The sequence below is a fragment of the Panicum hallii genome, chromosome 3 (assembly GCF_002211085.1).
Source record: "Panicum hallii strain FIL2 chromosome 3, PHallii_v3.1, whole genome shotgun sequence".
NCBI classification, from domain to species: Eukaryota; Viridiplantae; Streptophyta; class Magnoliopsida; order Poales; family Poaceae; genus Panicum; species Panicum hallii.
In genome coordinates this window covers 1,568,635-1,589,883 of record NC_038044.1, presented here as the reverse complement: position 1 = coordinate 1,589,883, position 21,249 = coordinate 1,568,635, and the positions used below count along the sequence as shown (strand labels likewise).

At 44.5% G+C, this 21,249-nt stretch overlaps 1 protein-coding gene across 1 annotated transcript; it reads right to left on the bottom strand.

Moving 5' to 3' along the window:
- Positions 1 to 3,454: 3,454 nt before the first annotated feature.
- On the bottom strand, positions 3,455 to 4,989 carry LOC112886429 (sialyltransferase-like protein 2). Its single transcript, XM_025952330.1, has one exon. It carries the CDS (start codon positions 4,893 to 4,895, stop codon positions 3,723 to 3,725), a length of 1,173 nt encoding a protein of 390 aa, XP_025808115.1. The 5' UTR covers positions 4,896 to 4,989; the 3' UTR covers positions 3,455 to 3,722.
- Between the last annotated feature and the right edge of the window lie 16,260 nt (positions 4,990 to 21,249).

Sequence of the window (21,249 nt, the reverse complement as noted above, 5' to 3'; positions counted from 1 at the left end):
CTCCGTCTCGTCAGTCATGGCCTCCTGGTCTTCCTGCCTTTGCGCTTCTTCCGGGCTCTCTCCCTCTCTCTACCTCAACACACACAGATCGAGACCGTGTAACCCGCTCAGCATACTCCCACCATTAGATTAAATTAACAGTACTCAACATTGTGGTTTGAAGTTCAACAATGGTGTAGGTCGGGCTGATCATCATACTACGCAGAGATCAGCAGATGCAGCGTCAAAGGTCAATGGACATTTAACCGTTGCACTCGATTGCATCTACTACTAGCAAAGTAGCACTAGCAAGTACAGTAGACTGCGCAGTGCTGTAGTCTCTTGCTGTCAACTCAAATGTTCTTGCTGATCTTGGAACAGATCTCTCTTGCTGTCCCGAGGCATCAGCTAATGATGACCATCATTAAGTGCAGGTCATCACATCTCCAGTTATCCGCTGCCTTCGATCAATTGCCCCCCGTTGCTAGCTACCTCCTTCAATACTCCATGATGCCACCCACATCACTTTGCAACAAAGATTGACGTGAACGATGCACTCCTGTCCTTATCTTGCTACTCATGTTTTTTTCTTTAGAGATGATCGTCTTACTCATGTTCAACATGCGGAGGGGAATGCATATTTCTTGTTGGTTGAATCGGTCTAAAAGCTTAGGCTAGTTTTTGCCAAACCAAGGGTTAGAATTTCGGGGGTGAGGTCTTCTCTGATAATGGGCAACGAGCTTAACGGTAATGGAATGCCATCAGCAATGGTGACGGCTTGGGAGGTCATATGAACGGTGATACACAAGAAATCACTGTAACACTCTGCTAGTGCTACCAGTATTACTAGTACAGTAAGTGTGCCATGGGGCAGAAGAGCAGTGTGAGACTGAGTTGGGGCAGTTAGGATGTCAGTGTTGGCCATTACCAGAAGACACTGGAAGTAGGGAATGTGAACTCAGCACTGCCTCAGGACTGTCACATACTCTGGTCCAGTCAAGTGGCAGGCAGGCAAGAGCCACTATTGCTATGCTCTGTTTGGTGTATGGAGTCTGGAGTCAAGGGGCAGGGCGATAAAGTATCTGCTAAATTTGCAGGAAATCCGGTTGGAGTTCATGTCAAAGAGTAAAAGCCCTGAGATGTGTGCAACAGATTTCTTACCGTCCCAAGGCAAGAACTCATGATGATCAGCATTCAAGTGCATGTATTCTACTACTCCCCAATGCTCTCTCATCTGTCCCTGTGCTTCAATCCTCCATCATGCCATTGGTATGTCACTTCGAGCTAAACGAGATTTGTGCAAAGATTTCAAAAACAAGAAAACCTTTGACGACCAATGTGCTAATAGGAGTATGCTTTTGTTGCCGAATGAATATAATTAGTCAAATCTCTGAAGTCTTCTATACTACCTGACCACCACTTCAAGCTTTGTAATAAAAACACTCCTCTTTTAAAACAATTTATCTGTGATTATTATGTATTACTCCGTTTGAGATCGGAGAGACTGCAAATCGTACATGCAGCTACTACCTGCAGAACAAATAAATCAATAAATAAATGTATTGGGTCCAACATTTGGATTCTTGGTCTGATTGGACATGTTGACCTCAGACACTGAAGCACAGTACTTGTACTCCCGCGAACACTGCAGGCCTATCTTCCTTGAGCAATCATGGCGACGACAGCCGAGCAAAGTGGGTTCCGTTTGATTTCGGTATTCGAACTTTAAATCTGATCATCTCAAAGAAAATCTTATCATTTAGAAATATTAAATAAAAAAAAATTATTTATAAAATATTTTGCACGTACTAATCTGAGAGACAAATTCAATAAATCTAATTAATTCATAATTTGCAAAAGTATTGCTACGGTAACTATCCACTAATCATGGTTTAATATATCTTAGATTCATCTTGACAGGTTAACCCAAGTATCCTACAAATAATTTTATAATTTAATTTTATTTAATACTTCTAAATAAAAAAATTTATATAATAGAACTAGCTCCGGAACTCCTCCTGAGCGGAACGGATGCATATTGGAAAAGGAACGTGATCGCAGCTGGATACGAACGTACTATTTTTGTGCTGGAGTACCTCAAGCTGCCAAAGTGCCAAGCTCGACTACTGCAGGAGTACTGGAGAGTAGGAGCTGCAGCTGCACGTACAGATAACATGAAAAGGTCCACATCTGCTCTGCCTTCGTCTCCTCAGCAAGTGCGACAGTGACCCCGTGTGGCTTTGGGCGGTATGGATGTCGATTTCGGCCATTACTAAGGGCAGGTGACATTGGAACCAGGGAATGTGAGCTCAGCAATTCCTGGCAGAGCCTCTCAGCAGCCTCGACTGGATTGCTATGTCCTTTTCGATGCAAGGAGTTAAGCATGCATCCATGCTGGATTTGCAGAGGGTCGGTCAGATTTCATGTCAAGAGTAAAAGCCTTGAGATGGATCATGCCGGCTCCATCCATCAGCAGTTTGACTCGTTCAGTCAAAACTTGAAGCGCATCACAGACATACCATCAGCTCGCTGCATGCAGCAAACCAGATTGCAGCAGTTTGAAGGTAAGATTAAAAAGAGTATTGTTTGATTTCTGTCGGTAACCACTAACCAAACTTCGGAGACGGTGGTGCAAGCTGACAGAACAACAATTGCGCACTGACTGTAATGGCATCAGTCTTAAAATATGCTATGTCAGTTGAACCACATTCAACTTACCACCTTTCAGAAGTGCGTACGCGACTCTCACAATTTTGTATTCTTCGTTGGTTCATGGTAGTGTTTTTTTTTTGACCTGCTGGACTTCTAGGGTACAGAGAGCTGTAGTATGGTTCATAGTAGTGATTTGTAGTGATTGGTTGTCAGCTACAGCAGATCAGATAGTGACATTTACTTGTACAGTTATCCTTTTATAAGCAGGGAGCAAGCGAAGATGCCTAGATGTCAGCTGGTGATATCTTCTAACCAAACATTGCTGTAATTTGCTCTCATCAAGCTACTGAAATTAATCAAACAGGCAGTATGAACTGCATTTTTCTTCCCCTTTTCAGATAACTGAGGATGCACAAAAATGAGCACTCGTACGCCTAGAATTTTTTTCTCCTTCTTACACATGTCCAAATCGGATACATGAATATATATGATCAACACAAATTTGAGCTGCATTTCTCTTTATCTCTGAAAACTTGGGGTACATTTCACAATCAGACACATCTATCTCAAACGACTCTAATTCCCTTTGAACTACCCCTATTTTACGGTCTTTTCCCCTGCCTAAACACCTCTATCAATCAAGTGTGAGAATTGTACAAAAACATAATAACACATTGCAGGAACAATCACCAGTACTGTTTCCCGGTCAGCACCACTCCTAGAGCATTCCTTTTTTCCATACGCATTTCCAAATCTGATACGTCAACAACAGTTTCTTTAGATTTCTATTACCCCTAAATTACATTTTGTCGGTGCCAAATCAAGCGTACAATTGTAGTGTACTAAATATATGGACAAGAATTGTTACAATGAATTTGATCAGTTCTGATCAACACAAAACTGAGCTACATTTTCCCCTCTTCCACGTGCTCCCCGATCCGAGACATCTAGATAGTCTCTCAACCCCTTCCAATTGACACAATCTACAAATTTCTCTCTGCCTAAACACCGCTATCATATCATCAAATTGTAAACATTGTACAACAAACACACTACACTAGCTGACAATTACATGTTACCGACCTCACCGGTCACCAGTACAGCTTCACCGGCGGCACCTTGAAGCCCGGCGCCTCGTCGAGGAACGGCACCGCCTCCGGCCGCGCCTGAAGGTCGTGGTAGAACTGGTACTCGGCCTCGTAGTCGTGCAGGTCAAGCTCCTTCTTCTGGTTGGTGTGGTAATGGTGCTTCGCCCCCGCCGCCTTCCCGAACCCGAACAGGCTCACCTCGTCGCACGCCCCCAGGGCCATCACCACCGCCTGCAGCCCCGACGAGTAGTGGAAGTACCTCTCGTCGTGCCTCGTGGTCCAGTTGCTCGGCGGCTCCCCGGTCGTGGCCACGAACCGCCTCAGCGAGTAGTACTTGGTGATGCGCGCGCACAGCGCGTCGAGGCGCGCGTCGGTGACGAGGAGCGGGAACGGGGAGGCCGGCGTGGCGGTGGCGTTGCAGATGAGCGCGTCGAGGAGGTGCGCCGGCTGGCAGACGTACATGGCCATGGGGACCGCGCGGCCGTAGGGGTGGCAGGCGCAGCCGGGGGTGGTTATGGCGGAGCGGACGGCGCAGTAGTGGAGGACGTTGGAGTTGACGAAGGAGAGCGAGGTCTTGGCGCCGACGTCGGCGGCGTAGCCCGCGACGCGGGCGTTGTTGAGGCGGATGACGAGGTCGTGCGCGTCGATCTGCGCGCCCCGGCAGGACCCGAGGAGGATGCCGCTGTTGCCGACGACGGCGCAGGTGGGGAAGCGCCGCGGGCGGCCGAGCAGGCCCGCGAGGTCGCCCATGACGGCGGCGACATTGGTATCCCGGCGGCGGAGACGGTGCGCGAGAAGGAAGGAGCGGAGGGACGCGCGGAAGGCGGCGAGGAGGGATTCGTCGCTGGGGAGCGTCTGGAAGGGGACGCGGAGGCGGGAGACGGCGCGCTGCCGCGGGGCGGAGGTGGCGTTGCTGCGGTAAGGGAGGCGGAGGTAGAGGAGGCGGTGGTGATTGCCGAGGCTGGGGAACGAGGACACCGAGGCGTTGGCGAAGAGCGCGGCCGCCTCGGCCAGGACCTGGTCCCCGCCGACGTCGGTGGCGGCGAGCCGGCGGAGGAGCGCGTCGGCGGCGTATGGGGACGGGCCCCGGGGCAGGAACAGGTAGCGCCGGAAGGAGAGGGAGAGGAGCGAGAGTGCGAGTAGGAAGAGGACCGGCGGGAGATGGCGGCGCTTCATCTCCGGCGGTGCTGTCGCCGAGATCCGGCTGCCATTAGTAGCCTTGATGGGGGGACCCGGAGGAGCCGCCGACGCGGCGAGTGAGGTGAGGTGGGGGAGAAAGGTCGGAGATGGTGGGACCCACAGCTGGGGAAGATGTGATCCTGGTGGGCTGCGCGGGATCGCCCACTGGCATGCGGGTCCCAGTCGGCGACGGGGTCGACGTGCCAGTGTGCAGCTGGCTAGTTCGGTAACGGTTGCTGTGGCGATGGTTGGTTTGGCTGCGCTGCACTCTTTGACTGCTGCGAAAGTGGGCATGGAGCGCCAAGGGCAACTGGCGATGGAACTGACCAATACAGGCTGCGTGAAAAGGGGGAAAAGGCGCTTGAAAAGCAGATTTAACTATTTGCCGGCCGGCCAAACCATTTGCTGCATTGGCACACTGAGGTGCGTTCTTTCCCTAGATCTAAAATTTAGACCCGTCACATTAAAAAGAATCTTATTATTTAAAAATATTAAATAAAATCTAATTATAAAACTAATTGCAGAACCCCAGACCTAATTCGCGAGACGAATCTAATGAGGTATATTAGTCAATGATTAGCGGATGATTACTGTAACGTCACTGTGGCAAATTATGAATTAATTAGGCTTTTTAAATTTATCTCGCGAATTAGCACCCATCTGTGTAAAAAGTTTTATAATTAAACTTTATTTAATATTTCTAAATAATAATATTCTTTTTAATGTGACGGGTCTAAACTTTAGACCGTAGAAAACGAACGCACCCTGACAGAGGGAGGGAGTAAAGGATAGAATCGAGGCCATGTTGGAGCGGCGAAACATTGTGCGTTCTTTGTTGGGAACACTAGCAGCTAAATTAAATCTACGGAATGGCTCACCCTAACCACTAGTTCCAGCTATAAATGATGATGCCCAACCCATACCACTTGTGGACTTAAAAAAGCTTAACGAGGACTAACCGTGTCTCTGGTAGAAGAAGAGATCAAGAGGGAGATCCCGCTGTGCAAAAGAGTGTTAGAAAACTAGCTAATTTTTAGTATATTTTAATTCTAAATATTACTAGCAATTTCATGGCATAAATGAGTGATAATTTGTGAATAATATATGTGCATGTGTTCACGTTATTCTTACTAACAAGTATGAACAAAAAGTTAAACCAGAATAGTTTTAGAGTGTACCCCAAGGCGGGACCAGTGCCGGAGGCACCGGTTGCGCCGTTACCAGTTGGAATAGACATGCTATTCGACTGGCCTTGCCTGAAGTAGCCGAACGATATTGATGCAAGAAGAGGTTCGCAGTGCAGTCCCACAAACGGTCACCAGGAAGCAGACGAAATAGTCGTTCGTTCACGTCGGGAAGTAGACGAAGTAGTCGATCAGGGAGCGAGCAATCGCGTCAAGACTCTCCCCAAAAACCTGATTGCCCGCGTCTCGTGCAGGACCTTCAGCGAGCAGAGGTTCCGGAGGCCTGCTCTCGCTAGAGTTGTGCGCGCAGCATTAGCGATGGGAAAGACAGAAAGCAGTAGAGGGAGAAGGGAGAGGTCTCCTAAGCGGGAGTATCACGATCAAGTGCTGAAGTGTGTGTGGATGAGAGGAGGAGGGGGTGGTTTATATAGGCATGGAGGTGCCTCAGGTTCACGGCCCCGGCCCGGCCCGCCCGGCTCGGCGAGGCGAGTGAGCGCGCGTGTGGTTCACCGACCTCCTCTTACCGGCTTCACAAGTTGTGTACACGAAGTCCACATTTTAAATCGGTTGAGATCCTCCTTAAATCCCGGTACGGAATTAAGCAATTGATTCCCTAGCATTTAATAGTGGGTTTTAAATTCTTTTATTGTATTGATTAGAATAAATGGGCCAAGCCCATAATTCCAACAATCCCCACCAAGAAATTCAAGCCACACTAGAAATGCCCTCGTTCCTTCGTTGATATACCAGTATTTGACAGAGACTGTTAAGTTGAACTTCCATCTAGAACAAAAGCTACACTTATTCACAACTGTACAATGGATTATGCCTTGAATTGCCAGTCTTGTGCAAACAAGTTTGACCAGAGCCCTACACTGGTACTAGGCTGCAAAAGCATCCCTGCGGTTTGGAGCTTATAAGTCATACTCCAAACCCTTCATGAGTTTCTAGAGAATACCCAGTTCTCATAGACCATGACCAGTAGTCAGACTCATATAGGTGTGTTCCTTTCAGATGTTCTGTAGGACAATATCTTTGTTTTTAAAAAAACAACTCATTTGTTTTATAAAAACCACCTGTAACACATTAAGATATAGACCAACCTACCATACAGATTAGAAGGGAAATGCACCTTATACATGGAATGAGCCCTTTTCACAAATGTTCTCTTCTCACAGTCAGACTTTAGTTTGTTTCACCATCCTAATTCACGGGATCTCCGATCACATAGGACAGGTTTCCACTATAGAATGACTCATATGGGTCTCAACCCCAATTCCATAGATGCATTGCCTATCACATTTCGTGAAATACCCTTTGTAAACTGATCTACTAGATTTTTAGCCGTCTGAACATAGTACAGGGCTATAACTCCGGAATTTCTCAATTTTCTAACAGATTTCAACCGCCTTTTCACATGTCTAGATGATTTCATGTTATCCTTTGAACTGTTCACCTTGACAATCATTGTTTGACTGTCACAGTTCATTAGAATTGCCGGTATTGGTTTTTCAACTATCGGTAAGTTCATAAGGAGCTCACAAAGCCACTCAGCCTCAACAGTGGTGGTATCTAATGATGTGAGTTCTACTTCCATAGTTGACCTCGTTAAGATGGTGAAAGGACCTCAAGATGCCTAGAGGGGGGGTGAATAGGCTAATCTGCAACTTAAAACACTTTGAACACGGTTAGTAACACAGGTATCCGGATATTCCGGATATATGTCCGGATACTCCGGATATAGAGTCCGGAGTTTCCGGATATATTGTCCGGACTATCCGGGTATGAAAAACCGTACTACTAATTACTGTTGTAGATGCTGTAAATTGAATCAGGTAAATTTAGAGAGACTAGGGGTACCTCTGGAGTGTTTCTCACCAGTTTTCTTTCTCGTGAAACTTGTACAAAAGTAGATCGGCCTCAAACCCTAAAAGGTTAGTCTTACAAGCAAATAATCACAAGAATGAGGTAGAAATATGAGATTGACACAGAATTTGTTTCCCGAAGTTCACTCCCAAAGGAGCTACGTCTCCGTTGAGGAAGAATTCAAGAGACGGTGCTCAAGAACTCCTATTCTCCTCTCCCAAGGGTGAGACCAACGCTCAAACCCTAGGGACACTTACTATGAATTCCTCGGAGACGAAGGAAGATTACAAACCAGCTGTGATGCTTACAAATCAATCACGCAATCACAAGCGACGCCTAGCCGTCTAGGAGCTTGGAGCTCCAAGAGTAATAAACTAAAATCCACGGCCTAGACTTGGTTTGATGTGCTCAAGAGATGAAATCAAGGCTTACTTGCACAATCTTAGCTCTTGCAACAATCTCACTTCAAACCCCAACGAAAATCACTCAAGAATTAAGCAAATGGGGAGTGAGAGGGCTCTCTTTAGGCTTTCTGCAGGTCTGGTCGAAAATGAGCAAGAGAGAGAGAGTGAGAGGGGGTATGGGGGGTATTTATACCCCCTCTCCCAGAAACTAGCCGTTGGAAGAGCGGTACCCGGAAACTCCGGGTATATGTCCGGATACTCCGGACATAGGGGTCCGGAGACTCCGGACAAACTGGTTTTCCAGACAGGTAACAGTAACCCGGACACTCCGGGTATACGTCCGGATACTCCGGACATTCTGTCCGGACATTCCGGACTGGGACCCGGAGACTCCGGGCTAGACACTGAATTTCACATTTAAGTCCCTTTTTGAGTGTTGAGATGGTTTCTTATGATTTTTGTGGGTTCTCTTGAGCACAACTACCATGTCTACACTAGTGGATCACAGTTCCCCTTGATAGTACGGCGTTCCTATACTCAATTTCAAAAATAAAATCTAGTCTTTAAGAACACTTGAGGACGCCGCTTTTCATATCCTTTTTGAGGGTTCACGCTTCTCTAAAAGCTTTGCTTAGTCACCGTTAGCACCTGCACACATGCTTAATAACACGATTAAATATACATGTGCTTTGTCATATATCACCAAAACCCACTTAGGGGCCTAGATATCTTTCAATCTCCCCCTTTTTGGTGATTGATGACAACCCACATGTATCTCATTTGATAACCATAAAAAAAATCGTAATCTTAAGCATGTAAAGAGCTCCCCCTTAATGTATGCCATGAATTTGAATTTCAAATTGACTTCTCTAAAGTCAAGATTGGCATATTTAGAAAAAGACATGGAAACTCTTTATACATTCTACAGTGGGGTGAGCATGTGTGTGCTGAAAAGTGTGTGATGCAAAAGTCATGTCATATAACAGGAAACACTAGTGTTTGATCACGATAACCCGGAGACTCCGGCTTTCAATCCGGAGACTCCGGACCACCGGAGTATCCGGAATACTATCCGGAGTATCCGGACCATCAGATCAGAACACAGGAAAAATTAACATTGCATCATAATCAAATTAGGCTCATACTATCAGCTCATCCTTAAAAACAAACTGCAAACTAGTAGACCACAAAGTAGCACACATTACAAAGTTCCTCACACCACATAGTCCTTACATGAGAAATGTTCAAAAGAAACGCATAAAGTTAACAATTTGATACATAGCCCAAATGAGTACATAAATGACATTTTCACTCCCCCTTTGTCAACAAGTGCCAAAAAGGAAATGAAAAATGGCATGAAGGTCTTCTACTCATCATCATCTTGGGCATCCTCATCGGAGGTGTCCTCATCCTCATCCGAATCGGGGATTTCGCGGTAGTTTGGAGGTGCTTCCTCCTCGGTTTCTTCCTCTTCATCAAATATCTCTTGGCCACGAGGAGGAGAGCGACAGGATCGTGTAGGGGCACGTGTGCGCTGACGTGGGCGAGGAAGAGGAGCATGAGCAGCAGCAGTGGCGGCCTCATCCGCAGCATCCCATTCGGCAAATGGGTCATCAAACTCGGGCAACTCATGGTATGGATCCGCCGGAAGCCCCAAGTGACTCTTAATCTCAATAATGTCACGGCGGTTTTCATTGATCTCTTGAGTTGCAGTCTTGCACATGCAGAAAATGCTCTTAAGAGCCCTCTTGATAAAAGAATCATGATGACCACGGCGAGAAGAAGATGGACCCGAATAGGATGGAGCTGGGTCAAACCTTGGGTTCCTTGTGGCACCGGCATGAAGAGGAGGGGCGTGCGGTGCATCACCGGAACGAGAACGAAGGTGAAGTGCAGCATGCTTGCAGTCCTTGGGAAAGGTGACCTTGGTGACCCTCTCAATCATATACATGATGTAAGGAGCAGATGGTAGAAACTTTTGGGGATCATTCATCGTCCTCCTTAACTCATTCCAAATGAAATCCATAATGGAGAAAGGTCGCCCACCGGGCATGACACGGGCAAGGAGATTGCAAGCAAAGTACCTAAGAGCAGTGGCATCACCATCCTTTGCATCAATAGTGGCACGAAAAAATTGGTTCATGGTGTAGTAGAATGGTTGGAGAGTGCTTGCATTGCCGGCTTCCGCTAGAATAGGGTTGTAGAAAAGAGCCGGTAATTGACTTGGTTTCAACTGATGTTCCACATGAATGGGATCTCTCTTCTCATCCTCTGAACCAAGTCCAAGGAGTCTAGAGAATGTCATGTAGTCAACTCCATATTTCACTCCCTCGGTAGTCCAAAAGAAGGCAACTTGCCTTGCATCATAATATAGAGAGGAGTGAAACTGAGCAAGAATCTCCTCATTCCAATCATACCGAAATCCCATGATGTCATAAAGACCAAATTCCTTGCACTTTTCAATAGCTTGATTGAAGAATGGGTCATTCATCCTCTCAAAATATTCCCAATCAACATACTTGCAAGGAACAATGGGAGCTTTGCCCTTGCGCATGACAACAGAGGAGTAGAAATCTTGATGCAACTGACACCAAAATCTCCTTTCCAAGTTTTCAGCCTTCTCATACTTGTAAACGTCCTCCTTGCGTGCATCCGTAAGTGCCACAGTCTGCTTGAAATAATTCCTCCCCATAGTAGTAGTAAACTCAGTGAGGATTTGAGGACGATGAAGCTTTGGACACCTAGGATATGTACGTTGATCTTGTGGATATTCAATTTGAAGGCGAGGAGGAGTGCGAGGGCAGATATCCCAAGCAATTCCCCGTCTCGATGGATTAGCCCGAGAAGGAGGAGGCACTGCCATGCTTGGCATCATGTAAGGAGCTTGGCGAGGTGGACGGGCTTGTGAGCTGCTTCCTGCAGGCTCTTTGCCCGGACGGTGACGAGGACGAAGTTCTCTTGGAGGAGGACTAGGAGGAGAAACTTCCTCCTCTTGGATTTGAGGATCATGACGGCGTTTTTGCCGTCTCTGACCGGAAGAAGCCTGTGCACGCTCACGTCCCATAGCCTGGATATAGAATATATCGATTAGGAGCAGCTAGACGAAATAGGAATGAGACAGATGGGCAGAATCTCTAGGAATCCGGAGAGTCCGGATATATGTCCGGATACTCCGGACAGTCCGGAGTATCCGGACTGAACATCCGGAGTCTCCGGGCATCGACATGTAAACCCTACTTTCATGAAATCTAGAGATTTGACCATGGGATTTGAATGAAATTTGGGGCACAAGCAGCTGCACATGAGGGAAGATAATGCCCCAAAGGATATCTAGTTTTGACCACTACATTGAGAGATCGGGCGATTTGAAGTTTGAATACCTTAATGAAGAGGAAAACGCGGGAAACTTCAAATCCAAAGCGTTCTCCGGAGATTCCGGACGAGATGGAGCACTCCCTCCAACGATTCGCAACCCTTACGCGAAAAGATGGTGGAAATCTCCCCTTGGGCGAGTGGGAGACAGAGGAGAGTAGGAGAGGCGCGGTGGAGGTGAAAAATAAGAGATAGAACGGTTTTTGACCGACCCCCGCCGCGGTATATATAAGAATGTTTTACCATCCGGAGTATCCGGACGTATGACCGGAGTATCCGGATATCCGGAGTATCCGGTCCAGGGTCCGGAGAATCCGGCTCCTCCTAAAACTGCGCAGAATTCCAATGAGAATAGGATTGAATTTTGATAAGAGAGATCTAGTGATGTGAGTGGCTTGCTTAACTTGAGACTAGCCAGCAATCAACAATGGGAACAATAGTCTCAAGCAAGTAAGAAAAGATTCAAATTATTTTGAAAGTCACACTCCTACCAACTCTAGTAGATTTTTCAACACAATTTCTCTATAGCACTCAAACATGTGCATGATCTCAAACTAAGTTACGAGAATCCAAAATATTTAGCTCACTCCTCAAGGTACAAAACCTTTGCTCATCAAGTGGTTTAGTGAAGATATCGGCTAGTTGTTTATCGGTGCTCACATGACTTAAAACGATATCTCCTTTGGCTTCATGGTCTCTCAAGAAATGGTGCCTTATGTCAATATGTTTGGTTCTTGAGTGGTTAACGGGGTTGTTAGCTAGCTTGATTGCACTCTCGTTGTCACACAAGAGTGGAATCTTGCTAAACTTACAACCAAAGTCTCTCAAGGTGGATTTCATCCAAAGTAATTGTGCACAACAAGCACCTGCAGCAACATATTCGGCTTCGGCAGTGGATAAGACAACGGAATTTTGTTTCTTGGAACTCCAAGACACAAGGGACCGGCCAAGAAATTGACACGTCCCCGATGTACTCTTCCTATCTACCTTGCAACCGGCATAATCCGAATCGGAGTAGCCAAGTAGATTGAAAGTGGAGCCCTTGGGATACCACAAGCCTAGGTACGGAGTGAAAACTAAATATCTTAGAATTCTCTTAACAGCCATAAGATGACATTCCTTAGGATTAGCTTGAAACCTTGCACACATGCACACACTAAGCATGATATCGGGCCTAGATGCACAAAGATAAAGAAGGGAACCAATCATGGAGCGATATACCTTTTGATCTACGGCCTTGCCATCCTCATTTAGATCGAGATGTCCATTAGTCGGCATGGGTGTCTTGATGGGCTTGGCATTCTCCATGTCAAACTTCTTCAACATATCTTTGGTATACTTGGTTTGACAAATAAAGGTTCCTTCCTTGAGTTGCTTGATTTGAAAGCCAAGAAAGAATGTCAACTCTCCCATCATGGACATCTCGAATCTCTTTGTCATGATCCTACTAAAATCCTCGCACCAAGATTGATTAGTAGAACCAAATATAATGTCATCGACATATATTTGGCACACAAAAATTTCTTTGTCAACTTTGCGAGTGAAAAGAGTAGGATCGGCTTTGCCTATCTCAAAGCCTTTCCTTAAGAGAAAATCCTTAAGGCATTCATACCATGCTCTAGGAGCTTGCTTAAGCCCATAGAGCGCCTTATGGAGCTTGTAGACGTGATTAGGTAGCTTAGGATCTTCAAAACCCGGTGGTTGCTCAACATATACCAATTCGGAGATTGGTCCATTAAGAAAAGCACTCTTCACATCCATTTGGTATAGCTTGAAATCATGGTGAGTTGCAAAGGCAAGCAGGATACGAATTGACTCAAGCCTAGCTACGGGTGCATAAGTCTCACCAAAATCCAAACCTTCGATTTGAGTGAAGCCTTGAGCAACCAACCTTGCCTTGTTTCTTGTTACCACACCATGTTCATCTTGTTTGTTTCGAAAGACCCACTTTGTTCCAATGACATTTTGCTTGGGTCTTTCTACCAAGGACCAGACTTCATTCCGTGTGAAGTTGTTCAACTCTTCTTGCATGGCCATCACCCAATCCGGATCATCCAGAGCTTCTTCAACCTTAAGTGGTTCCAAAGAAGAAACAAACGAGTAATGTTCACAAAACGTTGCTAAACGAGAACGAGTAGTTACCCCTTTGTTTATGCTTCCAAGAATGTTATCCACGGGATGATCCTTTTGAATAATTTGATGAATTCTTGGATGAGGAACTTGAGCTTCATGTTGTATAGGTTCGACTTCTTGTTCAGCCTGAGGTTGATCTTGATGTGGAGATGATGGTCGATCTTCTGTAAACCGGATACTCCGGCCCTGTGTCCGGATACTCCGGACAGTTGATCCGGAGTCTCCGGATATATACCCGGAGTTTCCGGGTTGCGCCGCGGAAGTTGAAGTAGATGACCCTTTGAACATCAACACATCATCATCGTCTTGATCCTCTTGTTCTTGTGGCTTTATTTCACCAGTGGCTAGCTTCTTGATCGCCTTGCTTGGTGATTCTTCCACGCCTACAACATCATCAACTTGCTCTTCTTGAGAGCCATTAGATTCATCAAATGTCACGTCACACGCAACTTCAACACAACCGGAGGTTTTGTTGAAGACACGATATCCATGAGCATTTGAGGCATAACCAAGAAGAAAACCTTCATCAACTTTAGATGCAAATTTAGAGTTCTTGGGCTTCTTGTTGAGAATGAAGCACTTACTTCCAAAAACTCTAAAATATGACACATTAGGCTTTTTACCAAGTAGAAGTTCGTAGGCCGTCTTGTTCAAGATCTTGTGAAGATAAAGACGGTTGATAGCGTGACATGCCGTGTTGATTGCTTCCGCCCAAAATTGATCCGAGACCTTGTATTCATCAAGCATTGTTCTTGCGGCTTCAATAAGAGTTCTATTTTTCCTTTCAACAATTCCATTTTGTTGTGGAGTATATGGAACGGAGAACTCATGTCCAATGCCCTCTTCTTCTAAAAATTCTTCAATGTTGGTGTTCTTGAATTCGGTGCCATTGTCACTTCTCACTTTCTTGATCTTGGTCTCGAATTCATTATGAGCTCTTTTTGCAAATTTCTTGAATGTCTCTTGCACTACACTTTTGTCATGCAAAAAGAATACCCAAGTGAAACGAGAATAATCATCAACAATAACAAGTCCATATTTGTTACCACCAATGCTTATATAAGCCACCGGACCAAAAAGATCCATGTGTAGTAGTTCAAATGGCTTGACGGTGGTGATGATGCTCTTTGACGGATGAGGAACACCAACTTGCTTTCCGGCTTGACAAGCACTACAAATACGATCTTTCTCAAAAGAAACATTTGTTAGTCCTAGAATGTGATCCCCCTTTAGGAGCTTGTTGAGATTTCTCATCCCAACATGAGCTAGTCGGCGATGCCATAACCAACCCAAGCTAGACTTTGCCACTAAGCATGTATCAAGTTGAGCCTTTTCTTGTGAAAAATTCACTAGATAAAGCTTTCCCTTGAGTACACCCTTGAAGGCAACGGAGCCATCGCTTCTCCTAATGACGGTCACACCTTCGTTAGTGAATAAACAATTGAAACCCGATGCACAAAGTTGTGATATGGATAGCAAATTATACCCAAGAGATTCGACTAAAAGGACTTTTGAAAGAGAGAATTTTGAGTTTAGATCAATACTACCGGTACCAAGCACTTTTCCCTTTTGATTTCCGGCAAAAGTAATGTAATGATCATCATTTGATTCTTTCAAACTCTCAAATATGCTTCCTTCTCCGGTCATATGATTGGTGCATCCGCTATCAATCACCCATGTTGATCCACCGGAGAAGTATTCCTACAAAACAAGATTATTCCTTTCTTTTAGGTACCCAACAATACTTGGGTCCTTGAGTGTTAGTCAAAAGCACTTTGGGTACCCACACATGGCTTTTCACCTTAGTGTTCCATGAGCGGTGACCCACAAACCTAGCAACCACTTTACCATGGTGGTTCCTAGTTAAAACATAATCCGCATAAAATGACATTTGAGATAAGATTTTTGGTGTCTTGGGCATTTGAAATTTGTCTTGCTTCAAAGAGGATGCAACAATTTTGGCACCTTCATCACATGTTGTGCCTCTCTTGACAAACTTAATTTGACTTAACCCTTGCTTCTCACTACTTCTCCTATGGATGGGAGTTGTCATGTTCACTAGGCCTCCTCTTGCCCCTAAGGCGGCCTTCTTGTTATTCTTGACATAAGAAATGGTTTGAGAAGTGCCATCTTCATTCTTTCCTAATCCCTTACCTTTCTCAAAACCATATTTACTTAAGTATCTTGAACCAAACCCCTTGGTATGCTTCTCAAACTCACCTACCCTCGGTGAGGGATTTGTCTTGAGTACTCCCTTGTGAGATATTTCCTCTTCTTGCACCAATTGAGTGAGTCTACTAATCTCTTTCCTCATGGCTTGCACTTCGGCATGGTTAGTCACACAAGTTTGAATATCAACATTAAAGCATCGTGCACAACCATTACTAGTTGAAGGACTAGATGACTTTGATGTCTTACAAGTGTTAGAGGAACTTACTAGGAGAGTGCTAACTTTAACTTCAAGTGCCATGTTCATGGCTTGCAAGCTTGTTAAGCTTTCTTGAAGTTTGTCATTGTCTCTCTTTAATCTAGCATGAGTGTCTTCAACTAAAAGAAGTTTTTTAGTTAAGTCATCCACTTTCCTCTTTTCACTAGTAAATGACTCTTTTACCTCAAGAAGCATGTTATCCTTAGCTTTTAGAGATTCTCCAAGCCTCTTGTTTTCCTTCCTTTCATAGGTAAGGTTCTTTTCAAGAGTCTCGGATTTTTCTCTTTCAAGCCTAAACAATTCCTCTTGTGATTCAAGAGTCTCATCTAGATCATCTAGTTTCATTATTAATTTCATTATTCTAGTTGCCGCACTCTTGCCATATTGTTTAATAAGACTAGCAACTTCATCATCATCATCTATTTCATCATCCGATGAGTTTGGAGATATTACCTTTGAATTCTTTGCCATCAAGCACATAATTTGGTCTTGACCTTCATCATCGGTGAGATCTTCAAACAAGCTTGGTTGATGTGAAGATAAAGTCTTGAAAGCCATGGTTGCAATGTCTTCATTGTCGGAGTTGCTTTCTTCATTTGAATCCCATTCTTGACCAAGATGAGCTTCACCAACATGCTTTCTATATCTTGGCTTATCCCTCTTGGATGAACTCTCCTTGGTATTCTTGTTCTTCTTCTTTTCTTCCGGACAATCCGCAATGAAATGCCCGATTTTCTTGCAACCGAAGCATGGCTTGCTTGATCTTCTTCTTGATTCATTCTTGTTCTTGCCAAAGTTTCGAAAGTTGCCCTTCCTTAGAACTCTTCTAAAGTTCTTGATGAAAAAAGCCATTTGCTCATCATCAAGCTCATCATCTTCACTATCACTAGAGTCATCAATCTTTGATGATTGCGATGCTTTTTCTTTGCCTTTCAACTTAGCTTGAAGAGCCAACCCATTATTCTTTGCAGCTTGCTCTTGTAGGTCGGCTAAATCTTGATTTATTTTGACTCTCTTCAATTGATCATGATGAGCCTCAATTCTTCCAAGAACATTCTCGGCGGTGAAGTGTTTGAAACCTCTTTCCGCTCTTATCAAACTAGGTAATGTGACATCCCTAGCCATGTAGACGGTTAAGAGCTTATCCACTATCTCACGATCACCCCATTTGTCTCCACCAAGAGATTTGATTTGATTGGTGATCTTTTTCATACGGTTATACATCTCCTTAACGGTTTCATCTTTCTTCATGGAGAATAGACTTAGTTCATCTTCCAAAGTCTTGATTCTTGATTCTCGGACTTTTCTTGACCCTTGATGATTTACTTGGAGAGTGTCCCAAGCATCCTTGGCGGTGGAGCAATCTTCAATTTTGTCAAACTCTTCCGGACTCACGGAAGTGTGAAGAATGTTCAAAGCTTGATAATTTCTTTGTAAGACATATGCTTGAACGGGTGTTGTGGCTTCTCCATCTTCCGGGATCTCACACCCTACTTCAATGATTTTCCATAGATCCTTGTGAATTGCACTCAAATAACCAAACATTTTGGTCTTCCATTGATTATACCCCGTTCCATCAAAATAAGGGGGCTTTCCCATGTGAATTGAAGCACTATGATCACTAGGAATTTGAAATGTATAGTCATGACCAACTTGGTGATAGTTGGCTCTTTTCTTCACCTTTGAAGAGCTTGAAGATCTTCTCTTATAGTCGTTGTCCGAGTCATCACTTGACTCTATCATAACCTTGGTGCCTGATTTCTCTTTCTTTCTTTGCAATTTCTTCTTCTTCCTCCAAGCCTTCCATTCTTGAAATGACATCTCATCGTCGGTTGTTTCCAAATCTTCTTCCTCTTCTTGTAGCCTGTTCTTTTTCTTATCCTCTGATCTTTCAGATGACTTCTCCCTCTGAACTTCAACCATTGGATCGGCTTGACCCTTGGATGAAGCGTCACTCGACATCTTGACTCTCCAAGCGGTTAAGCTTCAAATATGGAGAACCTCGCTCTGATACCAATTGAAAGGACCTCAAGATGCCTAGAGGGGGGGTGAATAGGCTAATCTGCAACTTAAAACACTTTGAACACGGTTAGTAACACAGGTATCCGGATATTCCGGATATATGTCCGGATACTCCGGATATAGAGTCCGGAGTTTCCGGATATATTGTCCGGACTATCCGGGTATGAAAAACCGTACTACTAATTACTGTTGTAGATGCTGTAAATTGAATCAGGTAAATTTAGAGAGACTAGGGGTACCTCTGGAGTGTTTCTCACCAGTTTTCTTTCTCGTGAAACTTGTACAAAAGTAGATCGGCCTCAAACCCTAAAAGGTTAGTCTTACAAGCAAATAATCACAAGAATGAGGTAGAAATATGAGATTGACACAGAATTTGTTTCCCGAAGTTCACTCCCAAAGGAGCTACGTCTCCGTTGAGGAAGAATTCAAGAGACGGTGCTCAAGAACTCCTATTCTCCTCTCCCAAGGGTGAGACCAACGCTCAAACCCTAGGGACACTTACTATGAATTCCTCGGAGACGAAGGAAGATTACAAACCAGCTGTGATGCTTACAAATCAATCACGCAATCACAAGCGACGCCTAGCCGTCTAGGAGCTTGGAGCTCCAAGAGTAATAAACTAAAATCCACGGCCTAGACTTGGTTTGATGTGCTCAAGAGATGAAATCAAGGCTTACTTGCACAATCTTAGCTCTTGCAACAATCTCACTTCAAACCCCAACGAAAATCACTCAAGAATTAAGCAAATGGGGAGTGAGAGGGCTCTCTTTAGGCTTTCTGCAGGTCTGGTCGAAAATGAGCAAGAGAGAGAGAGTGAGAGGGGGTATGGGGGGTATTTATACCCCCTCTCCCAGAAACTAGCCGTTGGAAGAGCGGTACCCGGAAACTCCGGGTATATGTCCGGATACTCCGGACATAGGGGTCCGGAGACTCCGGACAAACTGGTTTTCCAGACAGGTAACAGTAACCCGGACACTCCGGGTATACGTCCGGATACTCCGGACATTCTGTCCGGACATTCCGGACTGGGACCCGGAGACTCCGGGCTAGACACTGAATTTCACATTTAAGTCCCTTTTTGAGTACGCCGCTTTTCACAGTTCCCCTTGATAGTACGGCGTTCCTATACTCAATTTCAAAAATAAAATCTAGTCTTTAAGAACACTTGAGGACGCCGCTTTTCATATCCTTTTTGAGGGTTCACGCTTCTCTAAAAGCTTTGCTTAGTCACCGTTAGCACCTGCACACATGCTTAATAACACGATTAAATATACATGTGCTTTGTCATATATCACCAAAACCCACTTAGGGGCCTAGATATCTTTCAGATGGTCTGCTTGCAAGATTTTCAGGAAACAGCTTCACCACCAAATGTAAACACATATCCACTTGTGGCCTTTATCTCATCAGCATCAGAAATCCAGTTTGAATCACTGTACCCTTCTAGTACCCTTGGGTACCCGGTGTAGTGAATTTCATAGTTCATTGTCCCCTTTAGATAGCGTATTACTCTTTCAAGAGCCTTCCAATGATCATCTCCCGGGTTTGAAACAAACCGGCTCAGTTTGCTTACAGCAAATGAGATGTAGCACTCGCTAAATAGATCAATGAACCAACGATCTGAGAATATCTCAGCTGATCTCGCATTATCTTTTCGTTCTTCCTAAGAATTAAACTGGCATCATATGGTGTTGAGACAGGTTTATAGGCGCTATAACCAAAACGACTTAACACCTTCTCCATATAGTGAGACTGTGTAAGAATCACCCCACCATTGCTTTCTTTTACCAGTTTTATATTAAGGATAACATCAGCTTCTCCCGGATCCTTCATCTCAAAACTCTTTGACTTCCTTAATCATATTAAGGCTAGTGCCAAAGATCAGTATGTCATCCACATACAAGCATAAAATCACTCTTTCAGCCCCACCATAGCGATGACACACACATTTGTCACTTTCGTTCACAACAAAGCCAGCAGAGGTCAAAGTTCTGTCGAACTTTTCATGCCACTACTTAGTCGCTTGCTTGAGACCGTATAGAGATTTCAACAACTTACAAACCATTCCTTCTTGACCCTTTGATACAAACCTATCCGGCTGATCCATATAGATCTCCTCTTCTAACTCTCCATTGAGGAAAGCCATCTTAACGTCCATCTGATGAACGAGAAGACTATAAGAGGCTGCCAGGGAAAGCAACACTCGAATTGTGGTCAATCGGGCAACTGGTGAATAAGTGTCAAGAAATCTTCTCCTTCTTTTTGGGTATAACCCTTAGCTACAAGCCTAGCCTTATACTTTTTAATAGTACCATCTGGCCTAAGCTTTTTCTTGAACACCCACTTGCATCCAACTGGTTTACATCCATAAGAACGTTCAACGACCTCCCAGGTTCCATTAGACATAATAGAATCCATCTTACTCCTCACCGCTTCCTTCCAATAGTCAGCATCAGGAGATGAATATGCCTCTTCAATGGTTCTGGGTGTATCATCTATGAGGTATACAATGAAATCATCACCAAAAGACTTTACAGTCCTTTGTCTCTTGCTCTTTCTCGAAGCATCATTGTTATCCTCCTCAGAATTTTCCACAAGTGTATGTTCATTGTGTTCTATTGGCTCAGCAGAGCCATCATCCTCGATGAACTCTTGTCTAGATGAACTTGTTTCATCTCTTATGGGAAAAATATTTTTTAAAAATGTAGCATCTCTGGACTCCATTATAGTACCAACATGCATGTCAGGTACTCCAGATTTCACTATTAAAAATCTATACCCAACACTGTGAATGGCATAACCTAGAAAGATACAATCCACAGTTTTAGATCCAAGCTTACATTTCTTGGTTACTCATTTTTGTCAAACAACCCCATGTACGTAAGTATGAAAGTGTTGGCCTTTTCTTCTCCCATTTCTCGAATGGTGTTATCTCTTTATTA

Bases quoted from the DNA above. Each gene is read 5' to 3' on its own strand.
- LOC112886429 (XM_025952330.1), bottom strand. From the start codon at position 4,895: ATGAAGCGCCGCCATCTCCCGCCGGTCCTCTTCCTACTCGCACTCTCG.